This window comes from Carassius auratus, chromosome 6 (assembly GCF_003368295.1).
Source record: "Carassius auratus strain Wakin chromosome 6, ASM336829v1, whole genome shotgun sequence".
NCBI classification, from domain to species: Eukaryota; Metazoa; Chordata; class Actinopteri; order Cypriniformes; family Cyprinidae; genus Carassius; species Carassius auratus.
In genome coordinates, this window is record NC_039248.1 from 4,645,260 (window position 1) to 4,668,893 (window position 23,634).

At 37.0% G+C, this 23,634-nt stretch overlaps 2 protein-coding genes across 4 annotated transcripts; one reads left to right on the top strand and one right to left on the bottom strand.

The window, feature by feature from the left end:
• Window positions 1–913: 913 nt before the first annotated feature.
• Window positions 914–7,654, bottom strand: atg3 (autophagy related 3). The gene is made up of 12 exons (XM_026257114.1): window positions 7,583–7,654; window positions 6,654–6,695; window positions 6,516–6,565; window positions 4,778–4,848; window positions 4,541–4,648; window positions 4,397–4,446; window positions 3,767–3,854; window positions 3,628–3,662; window positions 3,364–3,519; window positions 3,114–3,241; window positions 2,947–3,015; window positions 914–1,748 (listed from the first exon to the last, which is right to left on the bottom strand). Exons 1-12 carry the CDS (start codon window positions 7,652–7,654, stop codon window positions 1,667–1,669), a joined length of 951 nt encoding a protein of 316 aa, XP_026112899.1. The 3' UTR covers window positions 914–1,666.
• Window positions 7,655–8,242: 588 nt separating this feature from the next.
• gpr161a (G protein-coupled receptor 161a) lies at window positions 8,243–14,220 on the top strand. Of its 3 annotated transcripts, XM_026257134.1 has the most exons (7): window positions 8,243–8,686; window positions 8,891–8,986; window positions 9,849–10,285; window positions 10,493–11,211; window positions 11,915–12,022; window positions 12,400–12,522; window positions 12,593–14,220. In XM_026257134.1, exons 3-7 carry the CDS (start codon window positions 9,927–9,929, stop codon window positions 12,868–12,870), a joined length of 1,587 nt encoding a protein of 528 aa, XP_026112919.1. In that variant the 5' UTR covers window positions 8,243–8,686; window positions 8,891–8,986; window positions 9,849–9,926; the 3' UTR covers window positions 12,871–14,220. The 3 variants fall into 3 exon arrangements, with proteins under 3 accessions (XP_026112919.1, XP_026112912.1, XP_026112922.1); XM_026257127.1 differs by lacking the exon at window positions 8,891–8,986; XM_026257137.1 differs by lacking the exon at window positions 8,891–8,986 and having other exon boundaries at window positions 8,245–8,686; window positions 12,596–14,220.
• The last annotated feature ends 9,414 nt before the right edge of the window (window positions 14,221–23,634 follow it).

A 23,634-nucleotide genomic window follows, 5' to 3' on the forward strand; every position in this document is an offset into this window, starting at 1 on the left:
TTCGGCGGACCGATTATACTGGAGCACCAACTAGCGCTCGCATATCACCGCAGCACATGATCGAACCTCAAGTATCACCTCAACACAAAACATAAAGCAGCTAGCGTGGACTTTACACTTTATGTTGAACTATATATTAAATTTTTTTGGTGCAACTGGCTTTCTGCAAATGGCAATAGGACCACTGGGAGGAGCCAGAGGAGCTTGATTTTTTTCACAGATTATCTGTCTCATATTCTACTGTCAGGACATAATGACAGGTTTAACAAATATGTAAAAAATATATATTTACAAAAGTTCCCTACTGCAGCTTTTATGTTAAATTCTTTATTGTTTTGGCCAAGGTTATTGAGAGTTGGACTGGAATGTTCTGAATGTAATTGACAGAATTGTGTATTACTTAAAAAAAAACTTTACAGAAGGTTCCAGCACCTATAAGCTTCCTGAATTTCTGAAATGTACTATTTCTAAATTGTTTCTAAATATGCTATTGCTACACTTCATGGCAAAAATTGCACTGGTCTGCTAGACTTGGTTGAACAAAAATAAACAATATTTTGTTGCTTAAGCTTATGTATTCAGTCATTATTCAATGGTATACAATAAATCCATGTGAAAAAAAATTACTTCTCACTGTTCTCAGATCAAATATTTATATGCGATTAAAATGCGATTAATTTCGATTAATTAATTACAAAGCCTCTAATTAATTAGATAAATTTTTTTAATCGAGTCTCGGCCCTAATACATACATATATATATATATATATATATATATATATATATATATATATATATATATATATATAAATAAAACTTTAAGGCAATGCTGCCCTTGATATTTAAAGAGTAATATGTAATATGTTATATGAATTTCTCCAGCCTTAGTAGCGAATACAAATAGTAAATCTGCTTAAAAAGTGAGTTTTATTAACTGAGGGTCAAACAATTAAGAGCATAATGATTTTTCAGTTTTGCATTAAAACGTAGAATGCATTCAACCACCTTAAAAGACTAAACAGACTTATATTTATGATGTAAAATTTGAATGTTTATCTATGGACCATCATGACATCCTTTCCAGCTTATCTTTCTCTTTTGTACTGTCAACAATATGTTAAAATCCACACATACAATAATTGTGGTATATATCCCTTATACAGATGCCTAATTTTGGATTGTGAATATGTTTTACCACAAAAATGGTCTCGATTCAAGACAGTGATTCTAACATTCAAAGAACAATGTGTTAATGGAAGTAGACACGTCCAACACCAGCAAAAGCTCAGCTCACACAAAATGATTCTGATCATACAAATAACACCCACATATTCTGACAGCCATTTATTATTTGCCATTAAAACAAGAGAATGTCTTGTTATGTGTCACATAGGTTTTTTTGAAAAGTAAATATAAAATGAAACACTTTTAGTTTCAGGACAGCATTAAGAGCAAGTGGCTAATACAGAGATGAAGCTGAAGAATAGCAGAGAAAACTGGATTTTAATGTGTGTGGATAACCATCAGACTCAGCAGAACCTCTCCGAAGCATTTCCCAGAACAATCCCAGCATCTTTCCAGGACAGTGTCTCTATTGAGTTTTATATTGTCGCTGCTTCCTCAATGCAGTTACAATACTTGTCATATTTGAGGCCGTATCAGTGAGTTACATGGTGAAATGCCTTGTGTAATCATATTCTATTGTAGGAATGACGGCTTGCACAAACTTCAGGAAAATCAGAAGATACCTGGAGTTATTAAGGTTAAGGGAAACTGTGTTTAAAAAAAAAAAAAAAAAAAAAAAAAAGGTTACTCATGAGCCAACATAAACATTTGTTCAATATGGCATAAACATCAGGAAGAAGTCTACAAGATGTGTGTAGTTTAGGCACACTAAAGTTTAGTGTCAGTATCGATCTACACAGTATATGCACACAAACACGCACACACACACACACACACACACACACTGTATACGTTTTTAAAATGGCACAGCTTTTAAAATACCTGAAAGTACACTCTTAACATCAGTCAGTCAGTCATTATAATATGATATCCGGATAATCAAGTACTATTTAATGATAGAACTTTAGTAATTATAATGAACTTGGTAACCATTTATAAATGCACAGACATTTTAACTGAATTTAGGACTGGTGGTAGTGCTTTGTTTGTCATTTAGTGTTTCTGTTAAAAAAGAAAAATAAATAAATAAATAATAATAATAATAATAATAATAATAATAATAGGGGGAAAAAATAAACATTCATACTGATAAGATGATGATAATAATAATAATTTGAATTCTACTAATAACAACAGTAAATAAATGCTCGAGCTGCTGGATTTATGAATATTAATCAGGTTGTCCGTTCGTGGGAACTGATTTGCTGAAATCAAAACGGATGATAGTAAGAGATTGCCATTTGCTCATTAGTTCTGCCCACTTCTCACATGTCAGAGAAAGTGACGCGAGTCATGATGAACTAAAAAAAATAACAGATCGCTTGACGGAGAGTGAAACTCCATCAGAGAGTGTTTGGCTAGTGAAAATATATCTGTGCTAAACTTATACTTAGCCTCCTACTCAAACACTGGCGAGTAAAATCAGAGAATATATTAGCCATTGGCTAATATTAGACATCATTTAGTCACCAGAGTGAAGACTTAGACGCATATGAACTTTTCCGCAGCAGAACGGTTTTCAACATTGTTTTCATGAGCAGCAAATCAGCATATTAGAATGATTTCTTAAGGATCATGTGACACCGAAAATCTGGAGTACTGATGCTGAGAATTCTGCTTTGCATCACAGGAATTAACATTACAGACACACACACACACACACACACACACACACACACAGACACACACAAGACTTGAACAACAGTGTATGTGCTTAAGCATTTAATATAGTATTCTATTTTTTTTTTATAGAAAGGATACATATGGACCCCAAGTTCTCCTCCTCCTTCTGCCACGGTCTCGATAATCTTTTTCATCACCTCTGCATGTCTGACGAATAACATCAAGAGAGCAGCTTTTTAGTTTGCTGACTGTAAATGAGAGGTAAATGTAAATAAGAGGTAGATGCATGTCAAGTTTGTATATACCTGCATGGATGCACAGAGCACATAGCAGGTGGCGGCAGGTTGGGATGATTCTCAATGGTGACTGTTTTTTTAACATGATCCTGGCTGATGTCTTCATACATCTGATCCACCGTTAGAGGTTGTCTGTCCTGAAAAATAAGGACAACATGCAGGGTTTTAACAAAATGTGCTTCACTTTAGTGAACAGACTAAATCAGGCTTACATCAAATCACATTACTATCACATAAAATCAAAATATAGCAAAGTTACCTCATCATATCCAAACAGCCATAGTCTTGGTGTCTGGTAATATTTATCATATGTGATGTAAAGATCATAGGTTCTTGTCTGTAGAATGGCATCTTCCCCTCCAGCTTCTGTCTTGGTTTTACTTAAATCAGTCATTTTACTTGTGTCAAGAGTTGCCTAAACAAAGAATATGAAATATTATATATGTATGTATATGTATAATATGTATAATTCTGCAAAAGCAAATCTTGACGTTGAAAACTCATGTCCAGGATAATTTCTTACTTCATCTGTCTCCAAAAGTCCACTTTCTTCATATTCTGAAACATAAAATATAAAGTATACAATTACCAGTTATGGCTGTTACTACTAACTGATGATGTGTCATGAAAATAAAAAAAGAATTGAAAACATTCAGAGCTACCTTCCATGTCTGCTGGCTCTCCATCGTCATCATCATCTTCATCACCATTTCCACATGCACCCGGCTGCACGTTCATATTCATATTGTCCTTCACATCCAAAACAATATACAGTATATTTTACATAAACACAATATGACTCATTTACTCATCCTCAGGGCATTCAAGAAATTTAGCATTACATCACTTCCTCACCTCTGCAGTGAATGGGTGCCGTCAGAATGAGAGTCCAAACAGCTGATAAATACAAAACAGTAATCCACACCACTCCAGTCCATCATCAATTAATGTCTTGTTTAATGAAAACCTGTGTTTGTAGTTCATAACTACAGTTCCTCCACTGAAAAGTCCATCCCTGTTGTCCTCTCACATTAAAATCCACCGACATATTTGTTTAGAGCTGTTTTCACTTGTAAAGCATGCTTGATCTGTGTATATTTTTCTCTTCAGATTTCTTAATTGAAGAAAGCAAAGTTACGGATAGACGATATGTATTTTAGCCAGAAGCAAGAGTTAAAAACATCTTAATGATAGAACTGTTCCTTTCCTACACAGTTTTTTTGCTTTACAAGATGTTAATCGATGGACTAGAGTTGCGTGGTTTACTTGTGGATTACTGTGAGGCTGCCTACCCTATTATCCAGTGAGATTTCCCGAACTGCTTCTGTCACCCCTGTAACACCTAGGAACACAAAAAGAGTCCATAAGTATGTCTGTCAGAAACTTAAGCATGACAAAAACGTGCTTTTAACGTGTTTTAAGATTCGGTTTCATACCAGAGTTATGATAGGTATCCACCCATCCTCCATCTCCATCATCTTCTTCTATAATGGCCTCCAGCTCGTCAGAGTACTCCATCTGTTTACAGCGCTTGTAACACGGGACTGAGCCATATTGTGACATTTACAAAACAGCTGTAGCACATTCATCACAGCTTCACACAACAATTACAACTGATTTATACTTTGGGAATGTACGTTTGAGAAACTGAATCATATTTTCACTTCCTTTACCATTTCGGGTTAACAGAAACTGCTTGTCTTTGGGCAGATAAGGCTTCACTTTTGCTTCTTCTCCAGATGCCCTAAAAGTAAAGAAAATCTATTCTCAACACTGTAAAAAGCCACAAAAGAGAATAGGCATTAAAAAAAGGAAGCTACATAATATTAGTCATGTGAAGTTTTATTAAAAAATAACAGTTTTTATGAAAATTCCCTCATATATCAAGGTTTTCCAAGTGACACAACTTGAGGGAACATAATATTAATGATTTTAAATTAATTAATAAATATGTTTGTTTACCTTAAGTCTGTTTTAGCTTAAATTTAATTACTTTAAATAATTTAATACATCTTAATTTAACAATCTTAATCTAAATCTGATAAAACCTCCCTTTGGCAACATTATTATTATTATTAATTTTTTTTTATTGCACAGATGTAAAGATTAGTGTGTACTAGGGTGACCACCCGTCCCGCGTAGCGCGTGCGCGCACAGCGTTTAAAGCCCCATTCATGCGTCCCGCAAATTGAGACTGTGTCACGCATAATCAATGCTTGCTCAAAAAACATTGGTCGCTCTATATCCTCGCGCCCCAGGCAGCCAAACGAACATTAGGCTACTTGACAGTTCAGCACGAGCGAGTTTGAATGAGAGATGAAGTTTACATCTTTATTATTTCTGTTTTAACGTTTTTCCTACATTATTTATATTAAAATATGTTATGTAGACAATAACTCCGTTTACTATTTGACTAATTTACTGAGGTGGCATCGTTGTTAACTTACAAAAATGATAATTTGGTGGATAATTAATATTTTTCCGTTAATAACAGGTAGTGTATTCCGATGTAAAATTAACAGTCGCCTGAGGACCATCAACAACCATCTTATCTGAGCTCAAAACGCTGCTTGAGCCAGTGTCAAGATACTAAAAGTAATAAATACATAATTATGAACGTTTATGTGTGTTTATTTTTGTTCTCGGTACGTTATTTTAATAGCAATTAATGATTATGAACATAAAAGCATTACAAAAATATATATATATATATATATATATATATATATATATATATATATATTATTACTATATACCATCGATGAAACCACAAAGCTGACGCGGGAGGTATGTATAAGTGCAATATAAAGTAATTTTGAGTATTATTGCTATTAGTATTATTTTCTAAAATTAGGTACATGTAATATATAAGTACACATGGCAATGTTTTTGCAACAGCTCCAAGTCTCACGCGCAGGGTAGGCTATACGTCACTGTCCGAATCCGTTCACTTATTTATTTGTTCACTCCTTCCTGATATAGTGAACTCAACTGCCACACACTATATAGGGATTAGTGAATGAGTGAATTCCCTTCCCTTGAGTTGTGATGTTAGACTTTTTTTTTTAACTGTTCCTGTGGTGTTGAGCAACTAAAATTCATTTTAATCCTATAATTTTATATTATAATTTATTTAAAGTGAATAAATTGTAATGAAAAACAAATAAAATAGCTAAATCAAATCGTAAGTGTAAGTGCATCTGTCAATGTTTAGGGGAAAAGGGCATTATTAATATACCATGTAAGGTGGTATGTGCTAGAAATGGGTAAACCACTATCAGTGACTCTGCCCACGGGGTGTCCCGCATTGTCCCTCAGAAACATACCCCTTGTCCCCCCTTGGGCTTATTAGCAGGTGGTCACCCTAGTGTGTGTGTGTGTGTGTGTGTGTGTGTGTGTATGATTTCTTGCCATTTCCATGTGGGACAGTGATGAACCAGATGATCTCCGGCTGCAACAAACTGTACAGAACACAAAAACACTGTTGTTCTTGAAACACTGTGTGTAAAAAGTATTTCAGACCGTAGCAAAATCAGAATGCACACTCACCTCCTCTGGAGTTATAACCCCAGTTTCTTTAAACTTAGATTCCTGGAAAAGGGAGATACATCAAAATGATTTACATTTTCTAACTAGTCTTTATAACAGGATTGAACAATGTAGATGGCCTGGGTGTGTGACACAGCTTTGCCATCTCAAATGCCAGTTGACAAACTATCCCTTCCTTATTTGCTCATTTAAATGTCGGTTAACATAGATATGGCCCAAAAATTTATGTTTTGCACTGCACAAAATGTCATCGTTTAGAGTATATGTAAATTAATTTATAGTGGTAAATTGTAGCAATACATTCACATCTAAATTTACATGTATGCATTTTGTAGATGCTTTAATTCATAGCTACTTACACTGCATTCACACAATACATTTGATCAGTTCATGCATTCATGTATATATTGTCTATGCAATTAAGTTTAACATAATTCATAACAATGCACATCCATTATAACAAGTTAAAAGAAAAAAAAAATCAAATACATTTTAGTTCTAACATTAAACAATTTTTACAGTAAATGAGAGTCTATAGATTAGCATGCACTGCTGTTCACAGTGTTGTTTCACAATTGACATAACTTTGAGTGATGTGGCATCCTATGCATCATTCCACGAAGAAAACATTACATATTTATGGTCTTAACTAAATCTCATTTCAAATTCCGTGCAATTCCAAACTTTTATTTCCTAAATTATATGTCACAGTCAAATATATATGGCGTCTATTGAACTTTGGGCCATCTGACAGGTTGCTAGTTTTCTAATGTTGTGACATGCACACCTGCTCGTACTGATCTCTGCTGACATTAATACAGCATAGGTTCAGTCATATCTGCTTACAGTTAAATGCTCGCATTTTACACTCATTAAACCCCTTGTTTAATGCTGCAGCTACAGGATCATGCTAACACTCATCGCCTTACCTTCAAAACTGGCGTTAAAAACTCCGCCACTCCCAAAGCAGTGCCTTTCACCGAGTTTATGACGTTCTGCATGCTGAAAGAAGCGTCTCCACGATAGATGTATTCGCGCAGAGATTCAAATGAATTGTTATTGACTAACACTACACACAGAGTCTGTTTAAAGAACGTCTAATCGAGATACTACACCACATGACCTGAATCATCTGACATGAACTTCCGCATCCCAAATATCGCGATATTACGTGACGCCCATCATCGACAAGCAAAGTCTAAAAACTTCAATTTATATTACATTATAGACGTTTTATTTTATGAATATAGATAGCTTTGAGAATAGCTTTAGAATAACCAATTTTGAGTAGAACACTTTACACTTTAGAGATTATGAGGGACACGAAATGACATTTTCGTATAATTACCGATGATAAAATACGCATCCAGTAACCTACAAGCGTGTTTATTTATTTATTAATTAATTGTTAATGGCTTTATTATTTGCTTCGAATACGTGTCACTGAGATATGCGACGTGGAAATCTTTCAATTTCGATATTGCCCTGATTACAGACTAAAACAGAATTGAACACAGTTTGGAAGTCGGTAATTGGCCAAAGCGTAGTCATGTGACTTGTGTGACGTCACCTGCGGGAATCTTTGATCGTCTTAGGTGGTCCAAAAGTGAAGAAGGGAAATAAATACAGAATTGTAAATCAGAGTTTAAACGCGCACTAATGTTACTCCTTTTATGTCTGCAATATCTAAACCCACTTTACAGTCTTCTAGTTATGGCGACCTGTATTTTATGAACACAGTTTGTTAAAAGTAAACTACAACGTGCAACTTTACGTGCATCACAAAACCGTTTGAAAGTATGCTTTCGGTGATACATATGTTTTTAAACTTTCTGAAATGCAATTAAGTTTTTTGCAATAAAGTCTTGTGTAGTGTCCAGACAGATACTCCGGCGTGAGACAGACCACACAGAGGCTCACACAGACCGAGAGAGAGCCGCCATTGCGCTGCTAGACTCTCAACAGCGCTAAACTGTGAATAAAATCACGATACAGACTTCTTTAAGCTTTAAACTAGCATCTAGAGCAGCGAGGTGAGTTGGACAGGATTTGTCATTACGTTACCTATTATCTGTTCGGAGAAACGTTATTATTTTTAAGTTTAAGTTACTAACTTTGAACGTCTTGTTTTGTTCTTTGTTAAATCTGAATTGTTAGAGATCCTTTAATAAGCTATTTGATCATTCTCTATACTAAAACACTAAACTATACTTAAGATTTTGATATTGTTTTTACAGTTTGGGGATTAATACATACATCTGAGGATCGTCATATCAAATTAAACAACATTTCAAGTTCTGAAGGAGTTGCATGCAGTTCACTTTAATTTAATCGTAAGCTCTTTAGTTTTAATAACTTGTTGCTCGGGACAACTTGTTTGTATGTAAATCTTAGTAATAATATGTTTTTATGTTGGTAAACGCTTTATTACACATTTGTTATCTGATACGTGTTCAGAAAGAATGCTGTAAGTTGTTATTTTGTACCTTAGCACTTACATTTGTACCTTAGCACTTACAATTGTAAAACTAAAGACGATTCTAAACAATGAATATATAGTCACCCTCATGTGTTTTTTACAAACCTGGAAGAATTTTATTCCTGCAATATTTTGCAGAATGTCCAAGTTGCTTTTCCACACAACAAAAGAAAATGGGAATTAGAGTGACTGGAGAAAAAACTAAAACAAAGTTATGATGAAAGTTATCCATAATTAAAAATAATCATGTAAGTTTAATGAACAAATTCATCATATGGTGCCAGAAGATTTTTGGTTAAAGCTGAAATTATTTTTGTAATAACTGATTAATCTGCCAAATTATGTATTCAATTAATATAATAAAAAGTAAAGACTAAGTAAAACTTATTTTCAGTGCTTTTCCCAAAGTTATTCTACATCCTGCCCAATGTTGTCCTCCAAACAATGTATAGCCTGTGTAAATATATTGAATGTATCTATATAAACTAAGCTATTATGAGCAAAAAAAAAGTGTTAAAATGTAAACATTACATTATAGTGTCATTCAATATAAACAACCATTACTATAAATGGTAACAGTGAAATACCTGCATTTGGGAAATGAGATTTTGAGATTGACTGCTTCAGTCCCCATTCAGCTTTACTGAATGCACAGGAGTTTCTGAATGAACATATACTTCAAAAATCATAACCAACTGCATTTTTAACTTTCTCAGACATCTTTGTGAGCAATGGATCTCCAGCCTCTGCAAACATATCCTTGGTCTGTATTTGGATGACATAGTGTGTTTACCATGAACACCAGCAGCAATGAAAGCTTACTGGGGAACGCCACAGACTTGAGACACAGCAGCGCCTGGGTCGTGGAGTCTGTCGTCATATTAGCCATTGCCTTGTTTGTCTGTCTGGGCAATCTGCTCGTTGTGCTGACCCTTTATCGGAAGCCCTACCTCTTAACGCCAAGCAATAAGTTTGTCTTCAGCCTGACGCTTTCAAACCTCTTGTTGTCGGTCCTGGTGCTGCCGTTTGTCATTGCCAGCTCTCTTAATGGAGAATGGCTGTTTGGTGTTGTATGGTGCAACTTCACAGCACTGTTGTATCTGCTCATCAGCTCTGCCAGCATGCTCACGCTGGGAGCCATTGCCATCGACAGGTAAGAAGTATTATTTGCATGACTAAAATTAATTAATAAATAATACAAAAAATAAAATGGTGCTGTAGACACAACTGCTGTCAAGTTTGATATCATTGACATGTTTCACAACACATGCAAAAGCAGTTTGACTTTACTGGCATAACTGTTCCTTTTTGAACATATTGATATCTAAAACTACACCATCCCTGTTTTGTGTTCTGTCAGGTATTATGCAGTGCTGTTCCCGATGGTCTACCCTATCAAGATCACGGGGAATCGTGCAGCGGTGGCCATAGTCTACCTGTGGTTGCACTCTCTGCTGGGCTGCCTGCCTCCTCTGTTTGGCTGGTCAACATTTGAGTTTGACCATCTCAAGAAGACCTGTACTGTGGCCTGGTATCGTGACGTCAGCTACACTGCATTCTGGGTTGCATGGTGCTGCCTGATTCCACTGTTTGCCATGCTGGTGTGCTACAGCCTCATCTTCCGCGTGGCACGACACAAAGCTCGCAAGGTGCACTGTGGCTCAGTTGTGGTAGTCCAGGAGGCCCAGTCCTCCAATAGGAACAGTCGAAAGAACTCCACCGCCTCGGTTTCTTCTGTCGGGAGCCGGAAAGGTTTTATCTACGCCGGAAGCCAGTGTAAAGCCCTGGTCACCATTTTGGCGGTGGTCGGCACCTTCTTGATGACGTGGGGGCCGTATGTGGTAGTGATCTGCACCGAGGCAGTTTGGGGGCGAGGAAGTGTGTCACCGGGACTGGAGACGATGGTGACCTGGCTGTCGTTCATCAGTGCTGCCTGCCATCCTCTCATATACGGGCTGTGGAATAAAACTGTAAGAAAGGAGCTGCTTGGCATGTGCTGTGCTGACCGCCACTACCGGGAAACATTCATTAGTCGCCACAGAAAGTCCCGCCTCTTTAGCATCTCTAACCGAATCACAGGTGAAGTGCTTTACAACAGTTGTTTGAATGGGAAGCTTGCATATCATTTCATGTTTATATGTGGTTATGTGTGTGTGAATATATACAGTGGGTAAAATTTTTATTTGATCCCCTTCTGATTTTGTTTGATTTCTGAAGTTTACCCGCTTACAAAGAAATTAAGGGTCTGTAATATTTATGGTAGGTTTATTCCAATGTATAGAGATAGAATACCAACCCAAAAATCCAGAAAAAAACACATTACATAAAGGTTAGAAATTGAAATGCTGCCCGCACACACAGAAACATTCAGGGGCAAAGAAACGTTTTGCCATTGCTGCTTTTAAGCACACTTAATTAATAAAACATCTTAGATACTGGATCGCTACATTATATTCCTCAGAAACAAGAAGGTAAAATAACTGTTTTTGAAGTAACTATACTTACAGCTTCATTGTTTGAAGAGAGAGACGCACAGACGCAGGGCAGGAAATTCACACGCAATCATCTCTCTCTCTTGATCAATCCATCCATCACTAATTAATTCAAATAAATGTTCTAATTTATTCGTTTAATTTTGGCTGAAGAATACAGATTTTTGCATGAACAATTTTTTTGGATTAATTTACACTGATGAATTGTTCACCTCAAGACTAGTAATGTGCACTGGAAGTAAATGGTTTTGATTTCATGCAGACTTTAAATCAGTGTTTTTGTGTTGCAGATCTTGGGATGTCTCCGCATCTGACGGCCATGTTGGCTGGTGGAGGCCAGGTTTTAGGTGCTTGCAGCAGCACAGGAGACACTGGCTTCAGTTTTTCCCAGGACTCAGGTGCGTGAAGATAAAACTGTATATTTACATAACTGTAAAAAAAGTTGGGGATTTTTTTATGTTTTTAAAATACGTCACTTATGCTCACCAGAGCTGCATATATTTGATTCAGATATGATTTGTTTATTTTTAATTGTATATTATTCTTGTGATTCAAGACTGTATTTTCAGCAGGCATTACTCCAGTTTCCAGTGTCATAAATCAGTCAAATATGCTAATCTGCTGCTCAACATTACTTAATTTAAATATCTGTATTGTGCTTCTTAATGACCCCAAATCTTGAATGGTTGGTGTATATGTAAATATATTTGAATGTATCTTAAAAAACAACTCGTCTATTACCTAAAGTGTTTTGTTTTGTAACGGTCACTCACAGGTACAGATATCATGTTGCTGGATAACTGTTCTGAAGGAGCAGAAAGCTCACACTACAGTGCTTTAGTCGTCAAGCGCAGGAGTTCAGTGATGTTTGAGGACCAGGTGGAACAGCAGTCTAAAGGTATAGTCAACTACCTCTGTTAATGACAAAAAGTTTGTGCTTATTTCCAATTCTGTACATTATTTTCCAGCAGATGAGGATCAGTCTCAATGCCTGGTGAAGGCGGAGATACACCAGGTGATTGACAGCTTTGCATCCAGTATGGCCAAAGCCATCGAGAGCGATGCCAGACTTGTGCTGTTCGGTGCAGAGTCTCTGACTGACAGCGTTTCATCGTGTCGACCCGCACAGAGGAGCTCACACTACCCAGATGGACAGAGGCTCCGTCTGGAGAGCATTGATGAGGGAATTTTTAACGATGACAAGGTTGAAGAAGACGAGGATGAAATCGAGGAAATATGTGCATAAATAAATCGACACATGGCCTGATATTTGTTTAATACATTCTCAATGAAGCATATATTCTGACTGTGTATATATCACTACATATATAACACACATACAGCGAAGATGCAATAATATGCATCCAAAACTTCAAGAAAAAGTTCAAAACTAGTAATTTTTAGCTGTTTGAGGAAAAGAACTCTCTTGCAAAGTAACTAATTTAAACAATTTATGTATACACCAAACTTGGTCCTGTAAAGCTTAGCTCCAACTTTCCTCAACACATCTGGCTGGATGTTTCTAGTATGCCTAGTAAAACCTTTATTAGCCAGTTCAGGTATGTTTAATTAGGGTTGGAGCTGAACTCTGCAGGACACTGGCTCTCCAGAAGCGGAATTGGACACCCCTGATATATACCGTATAAAACAGACTGGGGCTAGTTGTCACGCTTATTAGTCCAGTGAATATTTCTCAGAATAGGTTTGTTGAAAGAAAATTTCTGTTTAGGAATATACCATGGTCGATGCCTATAGCCTAGTGGTTAGGGCACTGATATATATATATTGTGCAACTGTACCTCCAGCCAACTTGGGTTTGAATCTTGACACTGGGTCCTTTGCCAATCTTATTCCACCAAACACTTTCCTATCAATCTTCACTATCCCGTTAAAATTGAAAAATTCTATATTTTTTTTAATGAACAAAGTCTTCAAAACCACCATGTAAACAAGCATTTATGCAACTAGAAGTCTGACACAAAACTTTATAATTACTGTAATACAGTACCTGTGACAACTAGCCCCGGTCTCTTTAACTGTAGTGACTTCACATTAATCAATATAAATGAGCTGTGTAAAGGTGTTTAGTGTGTAATGTGTTTGTACAGATGGAGGGGACCCAAAGGAAAAAGAATCTTTTGAATTGTTGTGTTTAGCACTGTTTACATATGTATGCGTATTACTTTGTCTAATTTTCATGTCATAATTACTGTCACAATGTGGCCTTCATGTTTGCATACAACCATGAATAATGTTTAGACCTGCCAAAAATGATGAACCACAGTCCATTATGAATGGAAAGCTTTTTGTCATGTGGTGCTGTTTTCAAGTGCTGAGCTTGTAACATCGTAAAACACAGTCTTCTACTTAAGAATATGCACACAATCATGATACTCACGTTTGATATTTCTACAGTGGAAAAAAATGTTGTAAAATTATTATTTTTCTTTGTATTGCATTTCAAGGTGTAAACATTTTGTAATTTAATTTTCTTTAAAAAAAATCATTTAAATTATTATTTTACAAAACATTCACTATTCTGTCTTTTTTTGTCATAATTGTCTTTCTGAAAAATAAACAGCACTTGTATTTCTAAGTCTGTTTCTCCCAGTGGTCAGTATGTGAAGGTGTTTAATGATTAGAGTCTGCTGAACATCTGTAAGGATCTCAGCCAACACTGATGCAGCAGGAGAAGAAGAGTGCAAACAGAGAAGTTTTACTTTTACAGTATAAGCCTTTTAGCTAATTGTTTTTTGATTTATGCATAAAAACAACATTTATTGGAATTTATTACAGCAAAAAGCAATTTGTCAGGTTTTTCTTATACATTATTTATTTTATATAACTTTATCCTTATTTGTAAGTCACTTTGGATAAAAGTGTTTGCTAAATGACTAAATGTAAATATAAATGTAACTTTGTTTATATGCTTGCTATGCACCTAATAACCCAATAAAAATCTCACAATTCTGACCTTTTTCTTGCAATGTTAGATATATATCTCACAATTTTGTTTCTTTTTCTTTTTCTTTTTTTTTCACCACCGAATAAAGAATAAAAAGATAATTGCAACTTTTTATCAGAAAATTCAATTTTGTTCTCGCAACTGCGAGTTTATATCTTACTTTTCAGATTTTTGTTTTCTTTTTAAAATCTGAATTAGGAGATATAAACGTGCAATTCTGTTTTAAAAAGTATCAATTGAGAGATATAGACGTGCAATTCGGAGAAAATTAAAATTGAATTCTGCAAGTTTGTCATTTCTGTTTTTTAAAAGAAACAAATCTGAAAAGTGAGAAATCTGCAGCTGCAAGAAAAAAAAAACAATTTTAAAATGAGCAATTACTATTTTTTTATGCTGTGGAGAAAACAACCTTACATACTATTCATATGCACCTTCATAACTTTCATTCTTCATTCTCCTGTCCAGTGCCTTCTGATCGATCTCCTTCAAAATGATCTGCAAACAAAACACACACACACACACACACACACACACACACAACAGATCTACGCATTACGCTGTAATCAGCATAAGCAGAGGACGATAAAGTGTTCAATCAGATCTGTTCTGATGTGGCTGAGACTGAGACTGGGGCTGCGAATATGCGATGGTATTTCTGGTCTCTTCAAGCATCTCATCTGCTCATTTCGCAGAGTTACCTGCAGAGGGAGACAGACAACTTACTCCGAGCAAATCACAGCCCACTAACACCAGGACGTTTTCCATGACTGCATTTAGATCATTTATGATCTTCGACTGCATGTATAAACATACTGTACTTAGAAAGAATAAAAAAATAAATGAACAAAATAGAGTTCACCAATCTCTTCTGTCAACATTCTGTTAAATGATGAAGACCCCTCCATCGGTGACCAGATTTTAAAGGTCCCGTTCTTCGTGATTCCATGTTTTAAACTTTAGTTAGTGTGTAATGTTGTTGTTAGAGTATAAATAATATCTGTAAAATTCTAAAGCTCAAAGTTCAATGCCAAGAAAGATATTTTATTTAACAAAATTCGCCTATGACGATCCGTCACGTTTTGTGATACAGAAAACACGGGAGAGATCCAAATGCAGGTGTGAGATTTTATTAAGGGCAAATCCAAAAGGGTAAACAGTCCAGGCAGGGTCAAAACCAGAAAATCCAATAAACATAAAAACAAAACAAGAACACACGGGAAGAGCAGACTCTGGGAGGTATCACACATAAGACAAGGACTCTGTGACAAAGACTCGGGACAGACCGGGTATTTATACACAGAAGGATAATGGGGAAACAGGAGACAGGTGGGGGAACAATCAATTAACTAAAACAAGGAGGAAAGTGACCAAATAAGGGAACAGGAAGTGATAAGATGACAGACACCATGAGGACACCTAGTGGACACCCAGGGAACACAACCCAGACACTGTGACACGAACGACCCGTTTGGACTACATACCTCTACTTCCTGCAATAATGACGTCACTAAAACAGTTTATTGACTAACCTCCGCCCACATGAATACACAAAAAGGGGGCGTGGTCTTGTTGCGCTCCGACGGAGAAGAGTAAGATCACCTTTGTTTGGCCTTCCCAGATCAATGGTTACAATTTATGTTTAACTCGGTTCCCGAAAATTCTAATCCACATGTAAAACTATGTGCAGCACATTTTGCTGAGGACAACTCCCTCAACGCTGCTTATCTTTGTTAACTAGATGTTAGGGCTGTGCAAAAAATTCGAATGCGATTTTCATGCGCATCTCGTCAGTAAAAACGCTCCTTTGATTATAAGTACATATCCAGCACATGCTCCTGCCCACTTGCTTCTCAAAACTAGCCCAATCGCATTACCAGGAGGTCAGCCTGCTCTAAGCTGGTGTCGAATCACAACACAGTAAACGCTGGCCCAATCAGATCTCGTTACGTATTTCTGAAGGAGGGACTTTATAGAACAAGGAAGTCATCTGCCTGTTTTTATGACAGTGAAAACAGCGGTATACAGATAAGTGAATTGTGTGAAAAATACTGTTTTTTTACACGCGAAACATGAACACATGTTATATTTCAAACTGTAAACACAATCAAAGCTTCAAAAAAGCACGAAAAACGGGACCTTTAATATCAAAGTCAATTCCAGAGGCAGCAAGTACTATGACAGATCTATGATTATGAACTGTTTTTGCAATCAGACAAGTAAGATACATTGTAAAATAAAATTTCACTGAAAAATGGAGAGGATTACTTCTTTAAACAGGATCTTATAACCTGTTTAAAACCTACTTCAATTGATTACAACATTGCCTGCTTGGCGAGTTGTAATGGATTCCCAATTTCAACTTCATGTTAGGACAAAAACACTGAATGAACTCACCAAAAATATTTGATATTTGAAATATTTGAATATTATGTGATAAAATATGAGAATACTTACATGAAAAATATGAAAATAAAATTATTGGCTTCACTATTGTCCTTGAATTACGGTGGCCTTCGTATGTAATTTCTGCAACAGGTCTCCTGATATTGAGTGCCCTCTGCCCTCTCTTTCCCCTCTTTCCTTCGGCGGAAAATCTCCTGGATCCAAACAGCTGCTGTTCGCCTACCAGTATGATGAAAACTATATTAAAACCAATCTATTATATACTGTGTGTGTGTGTGTATATATTGCAAAAGATTTCTTGCCATCTATAGACAATCTGAGCTTTACAATCACAGGAAAAAAGAATGACATTTTAAAATATATTCAGACAGTTAATTTAAATTGTAAATATATTTCATATTTTTAAAGTTTTTATGTATTTTCTAAATATGATATATTTGTGTGTGTATGTGTGTCTGCATGGTATAGTGTGTTCCCTGTGTTCCTTACACAGATCCTATGTCATCATGTGTGTTGATTAATATGGTGCTTAAGATGTTAAATGGCTAAATTAAACCACAGAATTTACACAACACCAGCAAATTATGCCGGAAAGAGTAGCAAATAACCCCCCTGTTTTTGTCAATTCCTTTAATTTAGACGCCTTGTCATCCTTATGGTCAAACAGATAAATGTAATCTGAAGAGAAGCTGGTGATAATTTCTCAGCTATCATAGCTGTAACACAGTGAGGTCACATGTATGTGCCACGATCTCTAGCTGGAGAGCCCATGGTTTCCTGATTATCGTGTTTTGATCCTGGACTATATCCTTGTTTTTGATTGTTTGCTGCCTTCCCTGACCATTGCTTGTTTATCTGGATTACTCTTTTGCCTTGTCTCTGCTGTTACTGTTTGCTGTTTCTGGACCCTGCCTGTTTTGAACACGCTCTATTTTTATAAAGCCTGCAAATGTATCCCCACTCTGTTGTCAGCTTCCTATATTACAATTTGATTTATAAAATACTATGAATAAATCCAAAATCAAGCATTTAAGCAAATAAAAAATAAAGGACATGCCTTTCTGCTATTCCTAGGGTCAGATGTGCTTTTCATGCAAAAAAAAATATTCTTATGCTGCTATTAAAAACATAGAGAAGAGTCTGTAAAGTCTGAAGATATGGCTGTAACGCATTAAACTTCCTAATTGCGGGAAGAAGGAGGCGGGAACCGGCTGACAGTCAAATAAGACTTTAATAATCAAAATAAACACAAAAGAGCGTGGCAGCTCCTCACGGATGACTGCAGCGCAAAAACAAAACCAAAACACAAACTAAAATCCAGGTCTGGTCCTCTCTCGTCCGTCACTGTCATCGTTCCTTTTTTATATCCTTCCATCTCCTCCGTGGGACTCGAAACCGGTGGGTGTAGCAGGTGTCACTCATTTCTCAATCACTCCACCGGCCTCGCCCCATTCCCACGGCTCTCTGCCCCGCCCCACTCGTCCCATACCCCCATCGCCTCTCGCAGGCCGGGGGGGTACTCTCCAGACTGCGCTCTACCCCCCACCCCCTCCCTCCGAGGGACCGCTCATGGTGACCTGCGGGAACCTGGGGGTAGGACAGACGAGGCGAGAGAAAAGGAGATGGAAGGATGAGGAGTGACAGGGACGAGAGAGGGGAGAGAAGAGCAAAAAATTAAATAAATTTCCCGTTCCCAGACGCACTGCCTCTTGGCCCTCCACCAGCTGGGTGATCTCCTCTGTGGTGCCTGGCTGTGGCACTGGACGGCATGACACTCCTCCCCCGCCCGGTGGACGGCGACGGCTCCTACGATTTTGGGCAGCCAGCAGGAGTCCCCCGTTCCCTGCTCCTCCGGAATCCTTCATGGAGGCAGCAGGCTTCGGCCCCCTGGCGAACGGCGCTGACTCCTCTGCTGGAAATGTAATATCTTGAATAATGGTTTACTTTAACAGGTAAATATACATTTTGTATTAGGGCTATTTAATGATGCTTGCCACACTGGTTTCTTAAAAGGCACTATAACTCAATTATCATCAAACTATCCATAATCATTACTTTTTATTTATTTATACTATATATTTCATTATTTATTATATTAGCATTTATTTTCAGTGTATATTACAGGTCATGCCCTCAGTTTTAAACAGTCTTATGCAGTGATTGTTGTGGATTATGCTTTTAATATGACTAATTATCATAGGCAGAATTTCAGAAGTGATGCTGTTGGACCTGCTCCAGCCAACTAAAGTGTTCCCATTAAAACCAAACAGACATCAACAGCCAACATCACTGTTTAAAGGGCTCTTCCCATTTCCCCTTCCTGGAATACTAAATTATCTGGCTCTTATTTAATCAAATACAACAGTAAAATGATCAATCTGAATGTGAAGCTGCTAACATTCCTCCCCAGCACTCCGAACCCCTTTATACTGACATTTATGCAAAATTTACTCACAGCACATGCTGCTCCTCTGCCACATTTAGGGCCGTTTCCTCTTTAAAGGCTTGGAAAACCATCTTTCTGACATTTTCCATTGTGTTCATTGTGATGGCAGGATGGAGAATCAAACTCAATAAGGCAATCAGGATTGTGGAGTCAGTGAAGAAGCATAATTAGCCACAGATAAAGTCTGATCTTTTATTCTTTCATGGCTCATCTCAGCGATCAAGACAAACATCATTCTTATTCTATTATGAGGCTTCTGAGACCCTTTACTGAAATTCAAAGTTCCTTAAAGCTGGTTAAGATGACAAGAAGTCATGCAGAAACACATACAACCTTTCTTTGCAAAGGTGCTGTTTGTAGTGAAGCAGCTATCTTTGGAGGAAAGAAACGCTTCAGTAACCACATCACAGTTCACCTGTGTGCTCTGACAGCCACACACACACACACACACACACACAACATGTGTCTTATTAAGGGTGACTTTGGTCTCTTCCAGCAAGTAAAGAAGAAACACAAACAAAACTAACCTCTAGTTTAACAGAAACCTTTTTATTTCCTCAGCACTTAATCTGTTCTTAAACGTGTCACTGTATAAATCTGAAACTTTCATCCTTCACGTCTCAGAGTGAGTCATGATGAATATGAGGTTTTTAATATCCATGTGACAACAGCAGTCGATATTTCATTAAGATGAATGTAAGCAATGGTCCAGAAATGTCCCACAACACGTCGGCGTATATGAAATAAAACGAGATGTGCAGACGGACACTGAATGACCTGCTGTGCCTCACAGCACTGATGAGAGAAATATTATATTATCAGTCCAGATCATATTGATGCTGACACTCGCTTACACGTCCTCACACACAGGACACAAATGATGACTTTGAGACTTCTGTGACTTTGAGGCTCTTTTTGAACAGCTTTTCTCTGTCTGTGTGTGAGGCGAGTGACCTGAGGACGATGAGAAGAAAAGTTGTGGAGCTTCTGCTGCTGTCAGAAATGAGAAATAGTCTGTCTGTCCTTCTCAGTTTTTATTTCATGTCCATTCTGCATGTGAGTCTTACCTTCAAGTAAATAACATTTTATAAGACAGTTTTATTGCACTGATCTTCTCTTAAAAACAGTGTTTTTACTTGTGTTTTTAACTCTCTGAAGAATTAGTATTGTTATTAACATTTTCTCCTGGAGGCATCATAACACATCAGTTTGACATGAAGAGCAAAAAATTAAATATAAATAAAGAAAATTGCATCTGGATTCCTGAGACTCTAAAGCCATTAACATCATGTCTAAAATGTTATTGGTCCTGAGTGGTGTCTGTAGATGGAGTTTGATTTGCATAATAAATTATTTCAATCAAATAAGACTGGAGTAATCTTGAATGAATCGTTTCTGAGTATCTCATCCCATAAACTCAAAAGGATAGAATCTTGTACAATATATTGGAGTATTACAGTGCCACTTTCTTATTGTATATTATTAAAAACGGAACTAGAAATGATCAAGGTTCACATAGAGAAAACACCTTAGGTTGGAATATCTGAACATTTTTGGAACTCCCAGTGTTTCCTCGGTAATTGAGCATTTGCAGTCTTTGATGTGCGGTTGTCTGCTGAAGTTAGTGAGACAAGGCCAACATAACAAGCTTTTTCATTCTCAAAGATACACTCCAGAACGCTCTGCCTCATGAATGTGTGCCTGTACTCAGTGAAGAGGTTTCTCTTTGAAGAATTCCCTCAGGAAAGGAAAACCCCAATGTGTTTCTCACCGATAATGATTTATAGGGATTCATTCTCACCTTCTGGCAGCTCACCTTGTCTGCTGTGGCATTTGTAATCTTCTAAACCTCCTGTAAACTCAAAACTGTTGAGGTTGTTTAGTGCTAGTTTAGTCTTCAGAGACAGCTACTTTTTGTCCTAACAACACAGGTCTTTTGTTTTGAGCTGTCCACGGTGCTGAAATGCTGCTAGGTTGATAGCTAGAATATGTATAAATTATTTTAAGTTGATATTGCCAATATTTAAAAAAAAGAGAAGTATCCTAGATTAATGGATGATTGCACAAGTATGTAATTCAAGACTGAAATGTTGCCTTGTTACACTGTGACAAAATGCCTCATTGAGCAGGTGTCTGAAAAAATGTGCGTTTTTTAATTTCACAGAACAGGGAACAAACACAAGATTTGCAAAGAAAAAAAATTATTGATCTCATTTTGTGTAGAAAGCCATGTGAATAAATAATAGGAAAATAGTATCTTAAAATGAATATGTAATCAATGCACATGAGACAGAATTTGATTCTGAACCAATTTCCAGCTAAACCCTTCTGATTCCACCCCAATATAGAAAAACCTCACTCAGACAGAAATAGCTAAATATGTCAAAACATAATATCCACAAAAGTAATGACCATATTACATCCAAATAATAAATAACTGAGCATATCTCTGACTATACAAGAATTCTATGTAAGTCTGTCTTGCCAGTCATTTAGTGGTTTTCTGCTCAACATATTCCCAACATAGCATTTATGTTTGCACACTGTGAGACTGGCAGGTATTGGTTACATGCAGTCATTTTGAGGTAGTAAGTGAGGCCGGCATGGTGATGAATTGAGATTTTAATTCGGACAGGCAGGCAGGCCAGTGCAGTCTGTTCCTGTTTCCTCAGACTGTTCCTGGATCAGCAGAGCAGTCAAACCAGCGACACCGCAGCCCTGTGGGAGTCATTAAGATGTCGCAAAAGAGGAGAGCACGAGTTGTTTATTTAAAAACCACAGATCCACAAGCATTGTGCCAGTCAATATTTTGAAGGCCTGTCTCATTAGATTTGTCTTCATGACTTTCTAATGAACTCAGCAGGGATTTAGTAGAAGGAACTTGCATTGGCTTATTTAGGAAATGATTGATTAAATAATTTCCCAAATAAGCCACGGCAAGGTCCTTACACCATTACACATTTTGGGTGTAATGTAAATGCAAAACTGTTCTATGCCTTGTCTATTAATGTTAGGAAAAGTTTCCCACTTTTTTTGCCATGCTCATCCAACTTTCCTGACGTTTCACCATCTTCTGGCTCAGAAAATCGCCCGAGCTTCCCACATGGTGCCGCGGAAAAGCAGAGAGGGAGTAAATTAGGTGGCTATTTCAGTCTTCTGTAGCTGGAAATGTGATATCTTCTGCATCCATCTTTCTGAGCAGGTGAAAAATTAATTAGGGATCCGTGTCTGGTGTTCCTGGAAGCAAACGGAACAATGCATAAGTCATCGGGATAGATTGCTGCCTGTCACAGCACAAAAAGTCAGTGTGAGGCTCATTAATGGCATTTATAGATTTGCCAGGGGAAAATGCCAAAGTGTGTAAGGATGACAGTCTGGACATGCTGTTCCCACACACTGTCTGAAACTGACTGGTGTTTTTCTGTTCCTCACACATGGTGGAGTGTATTTATCGCTGCCCCTTATGCGCCTCCTTTGCCGAAAACGACAGGAAAACAGGGTCGTTATCGCATATAAATAAATTTCAGCACAAATAAATATGGTATATGCACATTTTTGCCGTATTACTTAAGTCAAATTACTCTGTATATGTTTTACATAGTCTATTATGTATTTCTATATAAAATTATATAATATAATAATAATAATGCATTTTATTTCATGGCGACTTTCAGAACACCCAAGGTCACCTTACAAGCAATATACAGGTCACTGCAAAGGACAAAACACACAACAAAAAAAACAGCATATACATATTAAGTGCATTTAAGTCTCAATAAAACATGTTATAAAAAAGCCTGTATAAAAAGATATGTATTAAGACGCGTTTTAAAAGTCAACAAGCACTCGATATTGCGAACATCGAGGGGAAGAGAGTTCCATAGGTGGGGGGCAACATAACTAAAAGATCTGTCACCCATAGTAGTAAGTTGAATCCGAGGTACCACAAGAGAAATTTAATATGAAGATCTAAGTGCATGTGAAGGAGTGTAAACCTGGAGAAGTTGAGTAAGGTATTGTGGTGCAAGATTATAAAGTGCCTTATAAGTGAATAGCAAGATTTTGAATTCAACTCTATATTTTACTGGAAGCCAGTGCAATTGCTGGAGAACCATCCATGATGACACCCAAACTTTTAACCTGAGAGGAAGTACAGATTGCAGTATTGTCAATGTGTAAAGAGAAACGATTAGATT